Source organism: Epinephelus lanceolatus, chromosome 22 (genome assembly GCF_041903045.1).
Source record: "Epinephelus lanceolatus isolate andai-2023 chromosome 22, ASM4190304v1, whole genome shotgun sequence".
NCBI lineage: Eukaryota > Metazoa > Chordata > Actinopteri > Perciformes > Serranidae > Epinephelus > Epinephelus lanceolatus.
In genome coordinates, this window is record NC_135755.1 from 26,546,184 (window position 1) to 26,566,723 (window position 20,540).

A 20,540-nucleotide genomic window follows, 5' to 3' on the forward strand; every position below is an offset into this window, starting at 1 on the left:
TCTATAATTATATTTCCATTCAGACCTCTATGCCAGTAATGTAGACCCCACTTATGTTGATATCCAACAGCTTACAAATATGTTTGCCTATTGGTGGGCTCAATTTGTTTTTGTGGAAAAACACAGCGTTAAAACAGGTTTGATTTAGACTCCAGGGAATTTAGAGACCTCCGTGCTGATTTTATTTTAGCTTTCATACACAGTAAAAACATCTGGGACATTACCTACAGCTTACAGTTCATAACAGTTAAATACATACAGCCTTAAACTTAATTTTCTAGAGAACAGTGAAGACTTAACTGTTCCACCTGTGTTTCCAATATTTAAAAAAAAAAAACAGTGCTTTGGATTAAAGCAAACAAAGCTATCTTGTGCAGCCACCCACATACAATGTGTTCTTAAATATTAGCATGTGCCAAGGCAAACGAAGTGTTGGCCATTAAAAATTAAGAGTCTGAGAGTCTGTTCTTTGCCTAGGGAAGATTGTAAATGTCATAACTTTTTTCTTACATTATAAATGAAACAGCATTAAACTGTATTTAATCTAGCAGTATGTGAATTGGTTGTCTTTTTCAGCGGTGAATTAGTACTGCTAGGACGTGAAAGGGGCCTTACCTCGATTAGCCACCATGACTTTCTTGATTGGTCGATACTCGTTCTTCGGGGCAGAGTGGGCGAAGCGGGGGGAAAGACACGCCCTCCTCACAGCCAACAGGCCAAGGCCTCCTCGGACTACAGTGTACCTCAGCATTCTAAGAGAAACAGACAAAATGTTTACACATACACAACGTCTCTGTACACTGAAAATCAGACAGGAATAAGTGGAGGGAAGAGGGAAAAGAGTGAGACATACTAGCTAGAGATGGGAACACGTGGATCAGGAAACGGGTGAATTTTTACAAACATACACACAAGAAATTGTTAACGTGCTTATTGTGACACGCGATAACATCCAGATTCTCCATTCAAAGTGCTGAGGAGCATTATAATACATAAGTTCTTCAGAAACAAGACAGCCAATCAGTCAAACATTTAAACAATTAGGCTGGAAGACATCATTAAATCTAGATCAAACAAAAACACGAATGCCCTGTCCAAAATCGGCAACTCATACATTCTTACAATCTCCATGTAGAAACTATTTCAGGGGGAAAAACTATGCTTTAAAGGAAAATTAAAGAGATTAAATCTCCGAAAGCGCCAAGCCCTTTAAAGTTGTTGCCTTGGGTTGTGGGAGCCTTTTAAATGTATGGCATTTTCTCCCAAAACTTAAATTGGTGTTGCTGATATTATTCCAGTATGCTGCTGTATTGTGCATGAAAAATACGACTGCTGTGGCCTTGACTTCCTTTGCTATGAAAGTTTGGCAAAGGACGGTGGAAAAATCTAACATAATCTGCAGCTGGGACTATAAAAGATGTTATCCCGTTTCAGTTAGAGAGAGGCTGTCATAGTGGTCCCAACAGCATTGTAACGATTGTAACCTTTAATCAATACATATCAATATGACTCAACCACATGAGTCAGAAGCTATTAGATAGACATATCTTTGGTAAGATAATCAAAAGATGGTAGTCAATATTTATTTAAAAAAAAAAAAAAACAATTGGATGATTATTTGATAATAAAAAGGGGTCAGGAAGGCCTATCACAATATTATGAAGCAGTCTAATAATACCACAAAGATCGTTTTTAAATTCAGATCACACTCATGTAACATTTTCAGTAGAAGTGATGATGATGATGATTTCCGAGTATAGAGAAATAAAGCTAACAGCTGACTCATAATCAAAAAATCTTCCAAAAAGATCAGACCTCCACAAAAGGAAGGAAGGAGGCTGGAAGCCAATCAGCTGCTGCTCTGCTAACCAGCTGCCAATCAGCCGCAGGTGTGTCAAATTAAAGACAACAACTTTCTTGTGTGTCCATGGTGTCTTTTTTTCAAATCGCAATAAAAGTACAGCACTAAATATCTTTTTCCTACCCCAGACATGTCAGATACAAACATATAAACTATTCTGCTCCCATTAGTCCGTTTCATAGATTAATGGTAGGAAAGAAAAAAACTGTCTGAAACCTTTCAAACAAAAACATGCCCACAATACAATTACTACACTGAAGCAACCAATCACCAAACACACACAGACAAACTTATTCACAACCAAATGTAAATGACACAATCTCACAAAGGCACATTGCACACATACGTGAACACATAACTACCTTCTCAACTAGATGTGAAGCTGCTCATTCAATGCAGGGCAACAGACAGCTTAACTGCTGGGAGCTGTTTGATAGCGGCCTCACACTGCAGAGGCAAAAGCTTCTTCTTCTGGTCTGACTACTAGGCTACACCTCACTGACAGTGATTTGCTGCCACACTGTGGTCAAACAACAGCAATGCAGTCAGTGGAGACCACAGCTGAGCTGACAAAATGCTGCTCCTTAGATATCCCAGAATTTGCACATAATGTACTGAACCAAACTACTTTGTCAAGTAACATTTTAACAGTATGTTTGGTTTATCAAACACTTAGAATTTACGCAGCACATATCTTAAACTATATGTTGGACAATCTAAAAAGCCTCAGATCACAATAAGTGCCAGTTTTCTCCAGACTTTGAACTTGTCATGGTAATACTGACGCAGAAAGAATAATATCCTCCAATTCTCTGAGCCAAGTGACATCTTGTAATGTCTGACTACTTCCTGTTTGTTACCACTGGTTAGAGTTCCACCTAAAGTTGAATTACCACATGTCCCATATAGATTTAAAGATAGTGAACAGTGGTGTCAATACTACACAAACAGTCACTATACCCATATTTAACCTGCTTTAAGCTATTATTCATTGCATGATGCAAGAATTAATTATACCAACAAACAAAACAATTCAAACTCATTAAGTTAGATAAAACCAAAACAGTCTTCTATTCATACCAATCAAAACATGTCTGCTATCTTACATCGCAAGAGTTGTGTCAGTGGACTTGTGGGAAGAATGTGCACAGACTGCTGAGAGAATAGATCAACCAGATAGCATGACATAGAGCAAATAGAGCAATGGTTATCTTTATAGTCAAATTTAATTTACTTTCTTAGTCGTAGACTGATAATGTTTACATAATCACGTGTGACTTAAAGGAGTTAACGAAGAAGTGCTTTTACACTGTCAACGAATGCCTTGAGACTTTCTGAAGACTGTATGCAGAGGAAGCTAAGGCTGTAACAGTATCCTGTATCTACACAAAAGCAACAGAGCCAGACTAGGAAGCAGATACAGTTTCCTCAAGGCCTTAATACGACAGGGAGACAAGAGCAGACTGAAGAGGAACAAGACAATTGTGGCAGACAGGCAAAAACAGGTCGATTACCATCTGTGTCCTGCATTAACCTTTTCTCTCCAATACAGCTGAATTAAAACTTTTTTAAAGTACACTCTCATGTTGAGTGATAAGGTCTCTGGTAAAATACACTTACACTGTATTAGCAATGTGGATATGATGGCCAGGCAGATGGAGGTATTAGTATTCCTCTCGGCTGTAACAGTCAAGTGAGATCAGGAATCTGTAATACAGCCTGAGAGCCCCAATGTAGACGACAATGTAGAAACATAATAACACAAATAGTCAAAAAAACACCATGCATTGATTGAAAAGTGCATGGATCACTTAGAAATGACACTGAAATATTACCAGCCAGTAGCCTAATGATGGTTAATATAAGCTGTGGCCTGTAATTTAAAATGCTCTTTGATCTGCCAAAAGCTGGAAATCTACCGGAAACTGCAGCCTGCAGTGGCAAGTAACTTCCTAACCTGAAATAGTGCTCAGTCATAATTCCCTATCCATATACTGAGGTGTAAACAACCATCCAAACACAGCATGCTGTCCATACAGTTCAATGAACCGCTGAGGGCATTTCTCTGGAAGACACAAACTATCTGGCCTCTACTTTTATTGATACGAATGTACCTTTGGTGCTACAATACTGTTTTTACATCTCACAGAGGAGAAATTAATAGAAGCAGAAATATTTAGACTTGGCCTGTAGTACTGTGGTAATTATCTTTTGTGATACTTTTTTTTTTTTTTATTGTAACCTTACAAATTAGTCCTTGAGCCAAATAATTAGCTCTCCTCTGACTAAAGAAAAGAACTGAATAATAAAAGGTTAGACTTAGAGAAAGAAATCACAACAGCAATTTAAACACACTGAATGTGAAGAGAGAAAAAGGTCATCTTCTCCAAACTCTTGTTTCTCTATATGTATCTTTCATCCCATCTCAGCTCTATCTCTAACTTCTGTCCCAAGCATATCCTCTTCTATTTTTTCTCCATCTCTCTCATCTAAGATTTCTTTATTTTTTTGATACTGTTATTCAACAGATTTGAAACACAGCTCACTTCCCTCTTCTTCCTTTTTTCCTGAATTCCTGCACTGATGGATGGAGCCAACGATAAAATGTGCCAAAGCAAGTGGTTTACCGGTAGTGTGACTCACATTGCCAAAATGCAATGAGGCAAACGCAAGGATAAATTGTGGAATGAAAGGAATGTCAAATGGTGGGGACATGCGAGCTGTGGTAGTACAGTTTGAGGGTAATTTTAGTTTTGCGCCACAGTGTCATTTTGCTGAATTGTCTCCTTCTGTATATTTGGAGAATGCTTTAAAAATAAATCAGTTCTTCATCAGGATTTAGCCTAAGAAATTAAAGAAATAACATAGGTCGAGAAGTGGAATAAGGGTTTTGTGTTTGTCCTAACAGCTAACAAAACACTGGAAGGGATTTGGGCCAAATAATACCCTCTGATGAATGATCAGAGAAAAGGGGTGAACAAATCTTTTTTTTTCATGTATTCATTCAATCTTGACAGCTACTTTAATTAAATACTGGTCAAATTGTGTGCAGAACTAAAACAGTGTAAAGAGTATAGGACTGTCAGCTCTCGGTTTTCCAGTCACACCCAGTTTATGTAATTCCAAGACTGTTTAGGGACCACAGTATGCAGAAATGTTTAAATATAACGTTTTGAAAAATGGCAATATTCCTTTTTCCCCTCGCCAAAATTTAACTTGAGAGTTCTGCACATCACCACCGGACCCATGTCAGATGGGCCGCACCATTTACACAATACCTGCGGGGGGTGTGTGAGTATCAGATGGCATGTTGAAATGTGTTTTAACTATAAAATTACATTTATTCATCCTGTGCTGTCAGTGATTTAAGTCAGTAAGTAAATTGTTGTACTTGATCCCATTTAAGGGTCAACCACAGACTTTTTCACAGGTCCCCCTTGGCCTTGGGCCATCTGTACCCTTTGACCTCCCCCTAACGGCAGGCCTGCCAGAGTTTACAAACAACTAGAGTAAATACAACTTTCATTATCCGTACTTCTCTCACTGTCAAAATTCATACTGAAACAGTTAAAGAGCAGGTGAACTCTGAAACTTCTTTGTGCTTGATGGACACATTTACCAACATACCAGCAGTTACCACATGTAATTGACTAAATGATAGTGCTTGAAAAAAGGAACAAAACTAATCATTATTTACAGGTCAGCGACTTTAGCCAAATCATGTTGAACGTGCAATACAAGAACAAGTAATGACCATGTGATCACTGAGGCTACTCAGACACCATTTGTTGTTGACTCATGCACAGTCATATGGACAGCAGGAGGATGCAACACAACACACTGCCAATTTTTGATGATAAGTTTGTGTTTGCATCCATGTTGAGTCAAAGCAAACATTAATGGGGACCACAGAACAAATAAGACCAAATTCCACTCTCAGTCCAGCTGTTACGTTCTCAGATGATCACGTCATAGACCACATCAGAATCATGTGTATTCGCTGCCCAGATCAACAACTTGCGTCAAAATGCAATAAACTTTGACGTGCATTCCATGTGGCTCTGAGAGATAAAGTAGGAATGTATGTCATCATGCACAACATCTCTACATCACTTGTAAAAGATAGTATTGATAGTATTTACTGCCATCAATATCCAAGTTATCCCCTGCATTAATGACTGCCACCAAACTACAGTACAGCTTTATTATGTAGTGCTGAGCAGATACAACTTGATCAATCATTGTTTTTTTATTCACCATTGGCTATCTGATTGGACTGTTTATCAAATGTTGATAAATAGACCAAGTCATGTCAATTATCAACTGAAATCTTTTCAGTCACTCTGCTCATCTGACACACAAACAGCAATATAACCCACACTGATACAACAGACACATCAAAGGGGTGTCTTTCAAAGCTGGAGTTGGTAACTTTGATATAATTTTTTTTCATATTTGTCACAATAATCACACAGCACTAAAGAGATAAAAAAAAATCATATTGCTTGGTAGTGCTTGCAATGGCCTTACAGAATGTAAACGAAAACAACAAGTGTCAATCACTGCTTGTGAACTGCAGTCAAACTGTCAAACTAGGCAGAGAACCAAACATGAACCAAGATTCTGTTACTGCATTGCCTATATCTCCTCTCAAATGTTTTTAGAATACTGTTTAAGCTTAGTGATAGGCTGTAAAATGAGAAAGCTGGTCCGGCTGGTTGGCAAAGCTTGGTACTTCAGTCAAATCTTTCCAATATGGCAGGTGGGTCACAAACTTTCTCATTTATAGATAAAACAGTACATTAAAATATGTTGCTGAAAACATCTGAGGGGAGAAAAAAGCAATGCAGACACAGAATCTTGTTTCATATTTTATCAGCGCTGCCTAGTTTGGCAGTTTGACAGCACACAAACAATGACTTAACTGGCTGAACTGGAGACTCGTTGGCTCTGACTTGCTGTTCTCGGTGCACCGCTGTAGATTCCAGCAAATGCCATCAGAAGCGGCAGGGAGAGGAGGAGGGACGTGATTTTTTCACAGACTGTCTCATGAACTTCTGTCAGAATAAAGTTACAGTTTCAGCAAATATGACAAAGTTATTTTCATAAAAGTTGCCAACTACAGCTTTAAAGGTGACACACACACATGGACTGCACTATTGTGTCCACTGTATATCAAGAGGGAACACAGGGGAGGAATTTCCTTCCAATCAACAGCAACAGAAAATCCAAGTCATCCAAATAGTTTCTTAGTTTTTCCACACACAGTTCTAACAAAGGAAATCTCTTTCAGATGGATTACACTGGGATCAGTTTTGTCCACTTGCCCGTAAAATAAGGCAGAATAGGTCAGAGGGCAGAATACTCGTGATCCTACTGTGGCAATGCATACAAACTGTATTGATTACTCATGTGAAAGACTGAAACATTTTAAAACCTGTTAATGAACTAATGTCACCAGTAAGGCTAGTAGGGTTCCCATGCTTCATACAGAGCTACATAGTCATTCCTCTTCATTTTTGGTAAGAACAGGAATTTTGCCTTATGCTCCGACATAATTTTTTTACTATAACTTTTGAAAGATGTGACATTACAGATCGATACCCCAGTTAGGCCTAAACTAATTGTGAAGCACTTGCTCTATGTCATGAGCTCAACTTTAAGATTTCTATCAAGGTTTCCCGACAAAAAGGGAGCACAATCACCAGAACTATCTGAAACATAATTATTTCTTGATGAACATTTATCTGACATGTAAAAGCCAGAACCATTTAGCAAGTCTCCCTCGGCCTTTCAGAAGGTCCCTACTGTGGCACAGGAATGTGACCATTTGCCTTTCACTGAATCTGAAAAAAAAAAAAAGCCACAAATACCACAAGACACAAGACGCTCTTTTTCAAAGAGTTATGATGTAATCACTTGGAGCACCACAGCTCCCGCTGCTTCCCAAGAAACAAATACAATTCAAACCAGAGGGCAGAGGTCTAGCTGAAATTATTCAACAACAACAACAACAACGTTTAGCCTAGTTCCTCAAGATTCAGATTTTGACTTGTCACAGTAGGAAAAGCACAAGTATATTTAACACAGTTAATGATGGCTGCATTCCATTTCAAGGAGATCCTGGTATGGTGCATGCTGGCGCACAGGAATACCTTAGGGACCTGACACACCAAGCAGACGATCAGCCATTGGTCAATGTCAGGCCATCGGCAAGTGTCTGTTGCCCTAGTTTTTGCAGTGTGTCCCACAATGTTGGGAGTAGTCAGCCCTTGTCACCTGTTTTCCGAATGTTGAATTGGCACTGGAGCTGGCAGAGCTTGTTGGTGAGAGCAATCACTCTGATTGGCAGTTCAGCTCAGTTCAGAAGAGAAACAAAAGAGACAAAGGCAAACAAACAACTAAAGCCAAGAGTGTGTGAAGTCAAACAAACTGTTTATATTAGGTAACATTATTTCTTTAACCATTGAGAAGCAGTTCGTAAATTGTTTGTGTTATTGTTCCCTAGCACACAGTAATAGCCTTATGTGCTAACTGGCTAACATCTGAAATATGTTGTGTAGCTCTTCAAGTTTCCCTTTTTTGAATGACACATACAGACCACTGCCACCTACTGGTATGAGGAGTTATTTCCTCTCATGCAGACACACTTACCCTGACATTCTGACCCCAACTCTAGCTAATCTCAGTCCTCTTGCCTAAACCTAACCAATCCAACCACTGAAGGCAAAGAGTACTAGCCAATCAGACTGAGAGTAGGACATGTCATGCCTTCGCTATCCTAGGAAACCCACATTCACTACTGGGACACTTAAAGAAACCAAGTCATTTTCATCTGTGCTTTTCCTACTATGACATGTCAAAATGTCTGCTGTGAAAAAGGTCAATATGAAGGTTTAAAACCCACTGCAGACCCCTGATTGTTGCAAACTTTTAGGTATGAATGTTGTGTATTATTGTGTAATACAAAGAACTTCCAATTCAGTTGAGAGATAAAGCAGTTAGAAAATGTCAAAAGATTTGTACTGTGAACTCAGAAGGCCAAAATAAGATCATAAGACACTTTAAACTGGCAGCAGGGACACATTTAATTTAATTTGTGTTTCCTGACAATGTATTTAAATCAGTGAGCAACAGACATAACACTATTTGACTCCCTTTCTCACAGGCAGAACACAGTGAAACTTTTCAGCTAAACTTCACAGTGCAACCTTTTCCCCGTCTCAATCCTGCATACTAACATCAGCTTCAAAACTGCTGCAACACAAAACAAGCACTGAATTAAATTATAGCTGGAAAGCCAAAGTGGAATGTAGATGTTTTATGCCAAATGTTCTCTCCAACCCTTTCTCTGTTGTCCTGTTTCTCAATCTCTCTTACACACTCTTAGGGGCACAAACAAGAATAAGCACAAGTGTCCTCGCAGCAAAGTCTCTACAGAACCAAAACTCTTCTCAGCCTTCATTGTTAACTGTCTGACAGTGCAGTTAAATCATGGCACGTATGCATTGCTGCATGCATATATCAGTCACTCCTCTGTCTAAACTTAAAGGTCAGAGGCGACTGAGAGCAACCTGTGTGTGCTGGGCAGCTGAAAAGAACAGAGGGGATTTCTGGTTCATACATTAACTTCATAGAGATCAAAGTTCTGCTTTGTTTTGACGCACACAGCCCCTGATATTGTGACACACAAACACACATAACTAGCATTAACTTTACCCAACTGACTGATAATAGGGCAAATACATGGCTGCCAGCATTTGTGCAATAATAGATAATCCACCTTTTCATCCGTCACAGCAAACATCTAATCACCCAGAGTTCTCTTATCAGGGGAAAGCCTTGATATACCGCACGTAATGTAATGTTTTACAGTGGAGGATGAGGTGAGACTATCTCTACTACAACTAAGGATGAGAAGGAATTCCTAGATGAGTTTTAAAGCTATAAAGTAAGAAGCATGTTGCACATCCAGGGTTGGAATTACCACCAGCCAAACACTGATAAAATATGGCAGTAGGTTTTACTCAACAGCCAAAAAAAATAATGGTAATCTATTGAGTGGTTGGTAAATTTTGGAATCCACCAGCCACAGTGGCAGATGGACAAAAAACAAAAAAGATAATGTCCTGCCCTAGTTTTGAGAATGCCAATGAATACATTATTGCATTCAATAGAATTATTCTTAATTTCAAATGTATCCTTCAAACACATTGCCCTTTAGCTCAGCCCAATAGTTATTCATACTTATTATAACGATGCCTATTTTTATGTATCAACAAATTTTCAGGCGAGGTAAGACACGCAGGAATCAGACAAGTGAAAGATCCACTACAGGAGCATGGTTACGGAGGATGGCTGTGTTTGTGTAGACAACACCAACGCTTGTGACTGGACTAAAAAGTGGTTAGTGATGGCATAAAGGTTAGAATATTGAGCTTGAGGAAGGGTAGATACAGTAGGTGGGTTTGAATTTACAAGCAGTTGGGGAAACTCTGCCGAACAGAAGTGAAAAATAAATACTGGAAGGACCTGTAAACAAAACTTTTGAGCAAAATATTGATGCTGTCCTTCCTTTCATTAAATTTACCCTTCAGAAGACATTTCAACTCTCTAAATAAAAAAGAAACCAAATACATATTACTCATTTGAAAACAGCAATGTTAAACTAGTTATATTAATGTGTAACACAGTACAATTTGTGGTACGCTGACAGGATTATCTGAGCCAAATGAAGCTAATGCATTTTGCTCTTGACTGACTGTCACTCAGCCCCTTTACCAGCTGTGTCAACAAGATGCTCCAGCACCCTGCTGCTGCTGGCTGCTCCTTTAGGATATAATGTGTTGGAAAAACACAAGATTTCTTACATAATTCTTAAATAACTCTTAAGTGCATGATGCTGCCCTGGGCCAGTTTGTACATTTTTACTAGGCTACAGCATAGCATAACAGAAGCTTGGAAATTATTTAGTCTGTTATTGTTTTGATGGCCTATCACGGACCACAAGGACATAGACATTTTTTCAGCTTTTAAATGATTTTATATAGATTCTTTGCTTGAGAAAGTTTAGATTTTGTGTTTTCAAATAAGGTAATAAAGGAAAAATATCGCAAAGGGGAAAGTTTTTGACCAACAGACTCAAACAGGGTGAGAGGACATATATCATAAAACCCTGAAACTGGCCTACAGGCTACATTCTGCTAAACCTGTCTCTCCCTGTAAGAAGAAATGCCAGTGGATACTTAACAAGCAAAAGGTTTGCTATGGATTTACCTACTTTCTGACTTTAATGAACACTGAAGTCTTTGTGCTAATGTTGGTGAGGGCCTGCTAAGAGCATGAAAGCTTCACGAGTGACATCTTGCTGCCCTCTGGACGAAACAAGAACAAGTTTAACATGCTTAAAAGTCATGCAGGGCTTCATTAATCTGCTGTATACCTGCTAATCACTGCTGGATCAGTCTATCATGAACTGTAACTACTAGGCTACATCATCTGTCAGTGATTCAAGGCCCAAAGAAATAGTACCTCCTTAATCTGATGCAGATCCTTTTAAAATAAGACAGCAGGACAGTACATTACAGGGCGAGAAGGCACATTGATTAATTGTTTAATGCCTGCAAGCACAGCAAGATGCACTACTGGCTGTGCTTCACCCTAACATGACCAAAACCAGAAAAGGTGCAAAACAAATATACAAAAGTCATTTTTATGTCATGCTCTTTAGGTAATCTGTAGACTCAAAGTGCCAGGGACACAGCTAGTTTATTCTGGTGCCCCTGTCTTTGTTTACTATCTGCCTCGCCGTCTGACGGATTCCACTCTAACTCTTGCAACACTCATCATAGTTATTTGCTAGACGGTGCCCTGGCAGCATAACTAGAAGAAGGTCCAGTGTTTCCCAAGAAGCATAAATAATTTTTTTTTACTCTTCATTTCATGGGAACCCTATCAACAGTTCAGGACCCCAATTAGTTGACAGCCCTGAAGAAAATCTTAAGGGAGTAAGGCAAGTCTGCACCAGTGCTTACTGACATAAACAAGTGCAGTCTTTGAAAGCTATTGTATTTTCAAAATATCTAGTATGGGCAGAGTATGTTACCATTAGCTTAAGTTGTTTAAACATGTAGGTGGTATGACACAATTACACATCACGTTATCATTTACAATATCACGTCATGATAAAAAAGGTTCAGACCTAATAAAAGATACATTTTTCTTTAAAAAACATTGTTACTGTGCAACATCCCATACTGGAAACATATTCAGTGAGATAATTGGATGCTTTTTGCAACCGCCGACATAAGAGGCAAAACATCTGTTCATGTTGAGACATGCTATGCTACTTTTGATGCAAACATTTGGGTTCAAATGGTCTCTCTGCACTCTTAAACACCCTTGACTCTTGATTTAGTTATACCAAAGCATGCAAATTGATCTTAAAAACTTTTAGGAAGTAAGATTGGGCATTGCTTGCGGAAATATAACATCCTCTGACCATAACGGGACCATCTGCATCCTTCCAGAAAGTCTAAACTGAAGTGGCAGAATAGTTACAAGCTACTGGTGGTCGTAACACCAGAAGTACTGATAAAGTACTAATAAGCCTAAAGACTGAAAATATCATCCTTAAAGAGATTTATAAGGTGGTGTGTATGTTTGGGAAAAAGAGAGCTCTGAAAGCTCTGCATCATTGACGTAAAACTATAATGAATGTGTGTCCCACTTGCCTTGAACACTTTCAAGTCTACTACCTTGGGATATTGCAACAAGTATTGTCATTAAGGTGACTGAGAGAATGCCACATGTCCATCAAAAACACAAGGCCACTACAGTCACTTTGAGCAGGCCAAGGCAAAGAGGAGGCTCCTGCCTTTTTCCGCCTGTACATTTCTGATCACATCCCAGCTACAGGCTCTACTGCAAGGTCTGCTAACGACTTGTGAAAATAACTGTCTTTTACTTCCTAACACAGCTCCCACTGGGCCTCCTTGAGCTCCAGGATGGGACAGTTGTCGTACCTCTTTGAAGCAGAGTAAAGGTTGCTTTAGGGTGAACAAACTGTACAGTCAAATGATTCTGACACAAGAGAGACACATGCACGGGTTCAAAGGTGAGGAGCAGAGAGCACATTTCTGCAATACAGACAATTCGAGAGACAACCAGGTCACCACATGCACAGACAGAGTAACAAACTCTGATCTGCAGCTCACAAGGAAACAAGCATGTTATGCAATCTACAAGTGTCAACATGTACAACTCTGATTCAAAAAAAAAAAGTCGGGACACTGTGTAAAACTTAAATAAAAACACGGCGCAATTATTTGTAAGTCATTTCACATAGATTCAATTGATTACAGTACAAAGATGAGACATTTAATGTTCAAACTAATTAACTTTGTTTTTTGTAAATATACACTTATTCTGAAATTGATGCCTGCACAAAGTTCCAAAGAAGTTGGGACAGGGGAATGTTTACCACAGTGTTACATCACATTTTCTTTTAACGACAATCAGTAAGCATTTGGGAACTGAGGACACTAGTTGCTGAAGTTTTAAAGGTGAAATTATTTCCCATCTTTGCTTGACATATGACTTCATTTGCGCAACAGTCCAGGGTCTCTGTTATTCTATTTTGTGCTTCATAATGTGCCACATCACAATCAGGTCTGGGCTACAGACAGATTACTTGTGTACCCACACTCTTTTACTACAAAGCCACGCTGTTGTAACATGTGCAGAATGTGGCTTGGCATTGTCTTGCTGGAATAATCAGGGATGTCCCTGAAAAAGAAGTTGTCTGGATGGCAGTATGTTGCTCCAAAGCCTCTATGTAACTCTCAGCATTCATGGTGCCTTCACAGATGTGCAAGTTACCCATGATGCCATGAGCACTAACACTCCCTCATATCATCACAGATGCTGGCTTTGAACTTTACACTGAGAACAATCTGGGTGGACCTTTTCTCTTCGGCCCGATAGACACTATGTCCATGATTTCCAAAAACAATTTGAAATGTGGACTCATCAGACCGTACACACATTGCCAATTTGTTTCAATCTCCCTCATGAGCACGGGTCCAGAGAAGTCGCTGGTGTTTTTTGGTGTTGGTGATATATGTTTTTCTCTTTGTATGGCAGAGACTTAACTTTTATAGATGCAGCAACAAACTGTGTTTACTGACAATGGTTTTCAAAAGTGTCCCTGAGCCCTTGTAGTAGTATTATCCTTTATACAATCATGTCGGTTTTTTATGCAGTGTCTCCTGAAAGGTCAAAGGTCACAGGCATTCAGTGCTGGTTATCAGCCTTGCCTCTTACATGTTGAGCATACATAGCATACAGATCGTGCAGAGTGTACAGAACATGCAGTGATTTCTCCAGATTATCTGAATTTTTTCATAATATTATGGATTGTGGATGACAAAATCCCAAAATTCTTTACAACTGTCCATTGAGAAATGTTCTTTAACTGTTTGCCCAGTGTTTCAAAGTGACAATCCTTGCCTCTGAAGAGCTGAGCCTTTTGTGGATGCTCCTTTCATACCCAATCATCATGATACTCAAATCTGCAATTAACCTGTTTACCTGCGAAATGTTCCAAACAGGTGCTGTTTTTTCAATATTCCACAGTCTTTTGTTGCCCTTGTCTCAACTGTTCTGAAACGTGCTGCAGGTATCAAACTCGGAGCTAGTGTACATTTACAATAAACAATGAAGTTCCAGTTTGAATATTAAATATCTTGTCTCTGTACTGTATTCATTGAACGTAGCGCGAAAAAGATTTGCACATTATTGCATTCTGCTTTTATTTACGTTTTACACAGCGTCCCAACTTTTTTTGAATCAGGGTTGTAAACAAACATTATCATCATTATTATTATTCAGCACAGAGAAAATGAAGTCCCTACTGTGGTGCCTTCTGCTTCTTTAAATACCAATTTCCATGTATTATACCTCATCATCCATTCTGTAGGTGTGAAAGTGACAATGGGTAACCCTTAACAAAAGCAGTCATTGCTGCATATTTCCTGCCAAGATGCCAACTCATACCAATACAAAATTCCATTGAAAAAACTCCTAATTTTACTTGGGAGCTCATGGAACAGCCTCAGAGCCCTCTGACCCCACTTTGGTAACTACTGCTATGAGGAGTTAAAGTTTGCATGTGCACATTACAGCTAAAAAAAATGAGTTAGCAAAGTAAACAAACCACTTTGTAGACAGGTTTTCAATGCACAGAGTTTGGTTCAGGTAGACACACAAGTTACAGATGCCTTTCTGTAGCAACTGTGCAGCTATGACAGTTGGACACACTGTACATGCAACATCCCCAACCACGCTGACAGCAGGACACAAGTGAGGTTACACATGAAGCAATTCAGTCACTCAGGGAAATAAGGGTTTGTCTTTAAGATAGCTGAACTCAATGACAGCCACACACACACGCGTTACCCGTCAGTACTCACATGCTGGTGCTGTGCCGGTGTCAGTAAATGATGTGAATCCGCTGGCAAGTAACCGGACACCGATTGTAAACAGTCGACTATCAGAGTGTGTTTATGTGTGCTTCTCTGCGTGCTAACCTCACACACACAATCACAGGCACGCTGCTGCTCGGAACAGGAAAAGGAAGATAGGGGAGTTTATATACACACACACACGCTCACTCTCTCTCTCTCTCCCTCTCCTGCACACACACTCACTCTCAGGTGCACACAAACACAAGGAGTGACTTCGGGACGGCCGAGCGGGCGTTCAAAGCGTCGACACACACGCTGTCACTCACACACGCACACACACTCCTGCTCAGTCCCTCATATGTGGTAAAGCCGCTAAGACTCAGAAGCTAGTTGCTAACTGTGTACTATAGCTAACTTAGCTAGCAGCTGGCACCGTCCGTCTCCGTCTGGCGGATATGGGAGTCTGCTACTGCGCCTGCCTACTCCCTAGTAATCTCTCTCTCTCGGTGTGTGTCTCTCTCTCCATAAGCTTTCATCCCTCTCTTTGACATGACGCAATCAGATACGCCCCCCTCTGCTCTCAGCCAATCACAGACGAGGGCATGACAGCACGCACGAGCGGCACCATTAAAAGAGCTGGAGACTGAACACTTAAATGTGACGTTATTTAGTTAAAATGTGGTATTTGTAATAATGAAGGGTACTGTAATGTAAAAAAAAAACATATTATAGTGTTATGAAGAGGATGACTCGATGTTTAAGACCAGTCTCCGGTACTGGTATTAAAATACAGGCCTATTAAGTGTTCTTTCCCCACTACTTTTCACAGCAGACATTTTGTCTTGTCAAAGCAGAAAAGGCATAGGTGTTGCTAATATTAACGACGTGTTCAGTTCAGGCGTCCACGGTCCCTGAAACCGAAGCTGGAGCCACAAATTTCCATATTTCACTTGTGCTTTTACTACTACTGGCAGGTGAAAATCAAAATGGCTCCCAAGAAAACCCCTATACAGAGGAAGTCCTTTCAAATGAACTGATAAATAGGAGAGAAATAAAACTTATCTCACAATATGAGACAACTGTGCTATGAAAGTGGTTCATATATTTTTTACAGCAGACAATTTGACAGCAGGAGAAGCAGAGGCTTCATTAATAACATTAAAGCTGCTATATATCAATATTTTAATTTTATAGCTAATGCAGGTTTGATAGTGCTGAGTCATTGTTAGCATAATTAGCTGCACCTGTGCTTTTCCTGTTGCAACTCAAAATGTCTGCTGTTATCTGAATCTAACTATAGGGGGAAATGGAGATAGTGTTAAGTTCATTCCAGTTCATTGCTAACCAACATGCAAGAATATAGACTTTTCTATAGAGAAGCATGCAGTTCAATGCAAGTCCAATACATTTAACAACAATGAATGGATGATTAACTAATATTTACTTGGGGTTAAATGAAGTGGTTGTTTCAAGAAAATTCCTCTGGAAATCCCAAACAAGTTGAAAAAAAAAGTCTACTAGCTATCTAAACTCAAATAACTGCCTCAAACCTTTGTTTCCATTCATCCTATACATTTCCAATTTAATTATCAACACATAACAGTCAGTCTCTGGATTACTTTAACACAGCATGCATTTGTTTACCCTAATTTGTTTTTCATTTGATATGGGCCTCTGGTTATTATCATGCTAATGACTGAGAGCTAGCTGCCAGTCTTGTTCTTCAGGTCTACAGTTCGGAGAGGGAAAAAAAATCATTCTAATGTCTGGGTGCTGGTGATAGGCACGATAGCCTGAGGCATTATGTTTTCAGGTTGTTCATACATACATATGTACACAATAGCTCAAGTATGCCTTAAGAGAATTTCCTCAGATTTGGCACAAACATCCACTTGGACTCAACAATGAACTGAATAATTTTGGTGGTCATAGGTTAAAGGTCAAGGACATTGTGACCTTTATTGTCTCATTCTCGTGAACATGATTTCCCAAAAACATTTTGAGGGAACTTCTTCAAATTTGGCACGAATACCCACTTGGACCGAAGAATAAACTGATTAGAATTTTGTGGTCGAAGGTTAAAGGTCAAGGTCAGTGTGACTTCACAATATATGCTTTTGGCCATAACTCAAGAATTCATATGCTTATTGTGACAAAACTTCACAGAAATGTCTGACAGCATAGAATAATGAGGTGATGACATTTTATTTCCAAAAGGTCAAAGGTCAACTTCACTGTGACATCATAACGTTCTGCATAACACTTTTCTGGACATTATTAAATGTCATATCTCAGGGACAGAGGGGTAATATTTGGGCAGATACTTAATGGTGACACTGACACTGACATTGACTGTGATCTGATTGTATAGATCTGTGCTGCTGGGAGGAAGATGTGTGTGAAGCATCCATGTTTTCACAGACAAGAATGTTAGCTGTAAGAGAAACTTGACTGGTGTGTGGAGGCATACAATGGTGGGGCGGTAATTCTAGATTCTAATACTTTGTTTTCATGTTAAACTGCAATTCTGCACTGGCAAAAGAAAGAAAGGTTTGTTCTTTTCTTTCTTTTGTGTACCATCTACATCATTATCAGAATAACTGATGTTAAATTGATTTTAAACATTTATGGCAGATTAAAAAGTTGAGTAAACACCTCCTTAAAAAAGTGAAATGCAATAAAAAGAAAGAGAGGAAAAGAGAGGAAAAGTGAGTTGTTAAAGTGGATGTGATGCCCAGTATGAAAGAAAGAAAGAAAACTGTGATACAGGAAACAGCAGAAAAGGACAGGATTTGATTACAGGCTCTAAAAAAGGCTTTTTGTTGTCCTGGTTTGTTAAGTGAACAATAGACTACTGAGCTTTTATTCTGAGAATTACACACAGGCAAAACTGTGAGGGCACTGTATTAAAGCAGTTCGTTCATTACCTCCTTAATCTAGTACTGATCCTAACCTGCAAATGACTAGCACTTGATCCTACTCTGATTTAAAGGTGTTGTGATATTTCAATGAAAACTGACAATTAAGCCAGGAAGAAATTTGCACAAGCCTCAGCTGGAAATCATAACATCAAGGCAACATTTGCTTTTTTCAGAGCTGAATGTCTTTAACGTGGATTTTGTGCACCTGTCTACCTTTACATGTGGTGTTGTCAGGACAGAAGTTCAGTAACACACACACAATCACACACAGGGGCTTGACACAAGTAAAGTAGTCATAACTGATTGTTTCTCAACTCTTGTGTGTTTTCTTATCAGTTCCAGATAACAGCGTCTGTGTCAATGACATTCATACTATAAGAGGACGCATTCAAAATCGACCAGAAATATGGCAGGGGCAAAAATGAATGTACAGTCAGTGACGCATACAAAGGAAGAGACACAAATTTAACCATAGTTGCAGTAGGACTGTGATTGCTGATCAGTTCAAATGCCCTGTTATTTGTCTTTACTTAGACCTATTCTCGTCTGATTGCCTTTCACTCACACTCTCACTGAACTTAAATTATACTGCTCTCTCTCCTCTGTCACTAACACTCATCTCCCCTCCTTGCCTCTCCTCAGGCCGTCTCTTAAAGGTTGTGATTAATACCATACTCTCATAGCTTCTTGCATATCTCCTTTAGAGGCAGACAGAGTGCTCTCAGTCTTGCCAAGTGGGCTAACCACAGTGTGCAAGTGTTACATCACCAGTGCTGGTGTAGCTAGGCCACACTGGACCCAGCTAAAAAGAATTTTTATGGGGCCACTTCCCTGTATATCAGACACTCAATATTAATCCTGTTGTCATTTGCGTATTTAAAAGGGTGCACAAGAGTGAGAGAGTGCGTTTGGCAGGGGTCAATATTTATTATCCAAGTGATCTTTCACCCCTTCTCCAGGGTCCAGTCCACCTAGTTTTGCTGCCAGTTTCTAAATGCTAAATACCTCACATATTTGCTGTGATTAAACAAGCCACTATCTTGAGGTAAGACACAATGATAAAAATGTTTATCAGTGTCTGTCCTGAACTGGTATGAAAATAAATCAAATGAGCACACCTCTACAGAGGCTACTGCACATTTTACCAACTGCTATCAATGATAGCAGCTACAGATATTCCGTATTAAACGTTTTACAGATGCTTTCCCCTCCATACAATATCATGATATGGAGTCATGGGAGCAGTAGAGTATAGTGGATAAACACTTTAAAATTACAGTTTTTCCACAATAGGCCTATGTAATGGCTGTGCCACCTATTACATAACAGAGCCCAATCTTCAACTGTGTCAATGACAGCGGTCGACCTCTATGTACATTATCTCACAGGTGATAAAACTTCAAGATTTAATTCTCTGTTCTCATATAAACTCATTTGTCCAAGAAGGGCAAAGCAAGCTTAAGATTTTCTTCTCCAAGGAAAAAGGAAAAGGAGGAAATGCTTTTGCTTTAACTACTCCTATCGTATAAAAGTGAAACGACTGTGAATCATTGTGTCAGGAATCACAGTTGTTTCATGTCTGCTTGATTTGCTTTCTTTTTCCATTTGACCAAGTTTAACGGTTGTTTTTAGTGTCCCCAAATAAGAGCTAGTGAGCAGTCTTTACATACTCTTACCTCTCAGTAAGATACAGACATAACAGTGTTGTTCTTATATGTCCATAAATGTTCCCAAAGAGGACACTCATGCTACTGTACAAGCAGTCTGTGTGATAAAATCTGCTTGGACTTTCCAAACATAGGATTAATCATATGCTAATTTGCAGAGGTGTGGACTTGAGTCACATGACTTGGACTTGAATCTGCCCAAAGATTAAAAAATATGTTATTTAAAGAGTGCCACAAATAAATGGATTTCCCTTGATTCCCCTAATCAACTAGCATTCACACTATTCATTCCCAGCAAGTTGACACTTAATTCCCCAGATTTACTTGAACCAGATGGAAAAAATTATACCAAAGATAATTTCGTTCATGAAAAAAAAAACTGCAGCGGTCGATAAAATATGAACTGCAGTAGGCTATGCAAAATGTATGGGTGGAAAATTACAGAAGAAAACAAAACAACTTTTAGCTTTGTTGGACATTTGAAGTTGTACAAAGAACAATACATCGAGGCTTACTTTTTACTGAACTATTTTTGACAAATAAATACAATTTTTAAAAAATCATTAATGATTTTTGTAAATCTAATATTAGCATGACATGAGACAAAGAGCAAATTATGACTTGT

The 20,540-nt window shown here is 39.1% G+C and overlaps 1 protein-coding gene across 1 annotated transcript in view; it reads right to left on the reverse strand.

Annotated features, from left to right (window-relative positions):
• The window catches only part of pcxb (pyruvate carboxylase b), a 359,457-nt gene extending 343,625 nt beyond the window's left edge, over positions 1-15,832 (reverse strand). Inside the window, exons 1-2 of the mRNA XM_033609134.2 lie at positions 15,334-15,832; positions 616-752 (exon numbers count right to left, since the gene is read on the reverse strand). Of these exons, the coding sequence (XP_033465025.1) occupies positions 616-751 (136 nt within the window). The 5' untranslated portion in view covers position 752; positions 15,334-15,832. The remainder of the gene's footprint in view (positions 1-615; positions 753-15,333) is intronic.
• Between the last annotated feature and the right edge of the window lie 4,708 nt (positions 15,833-20,540).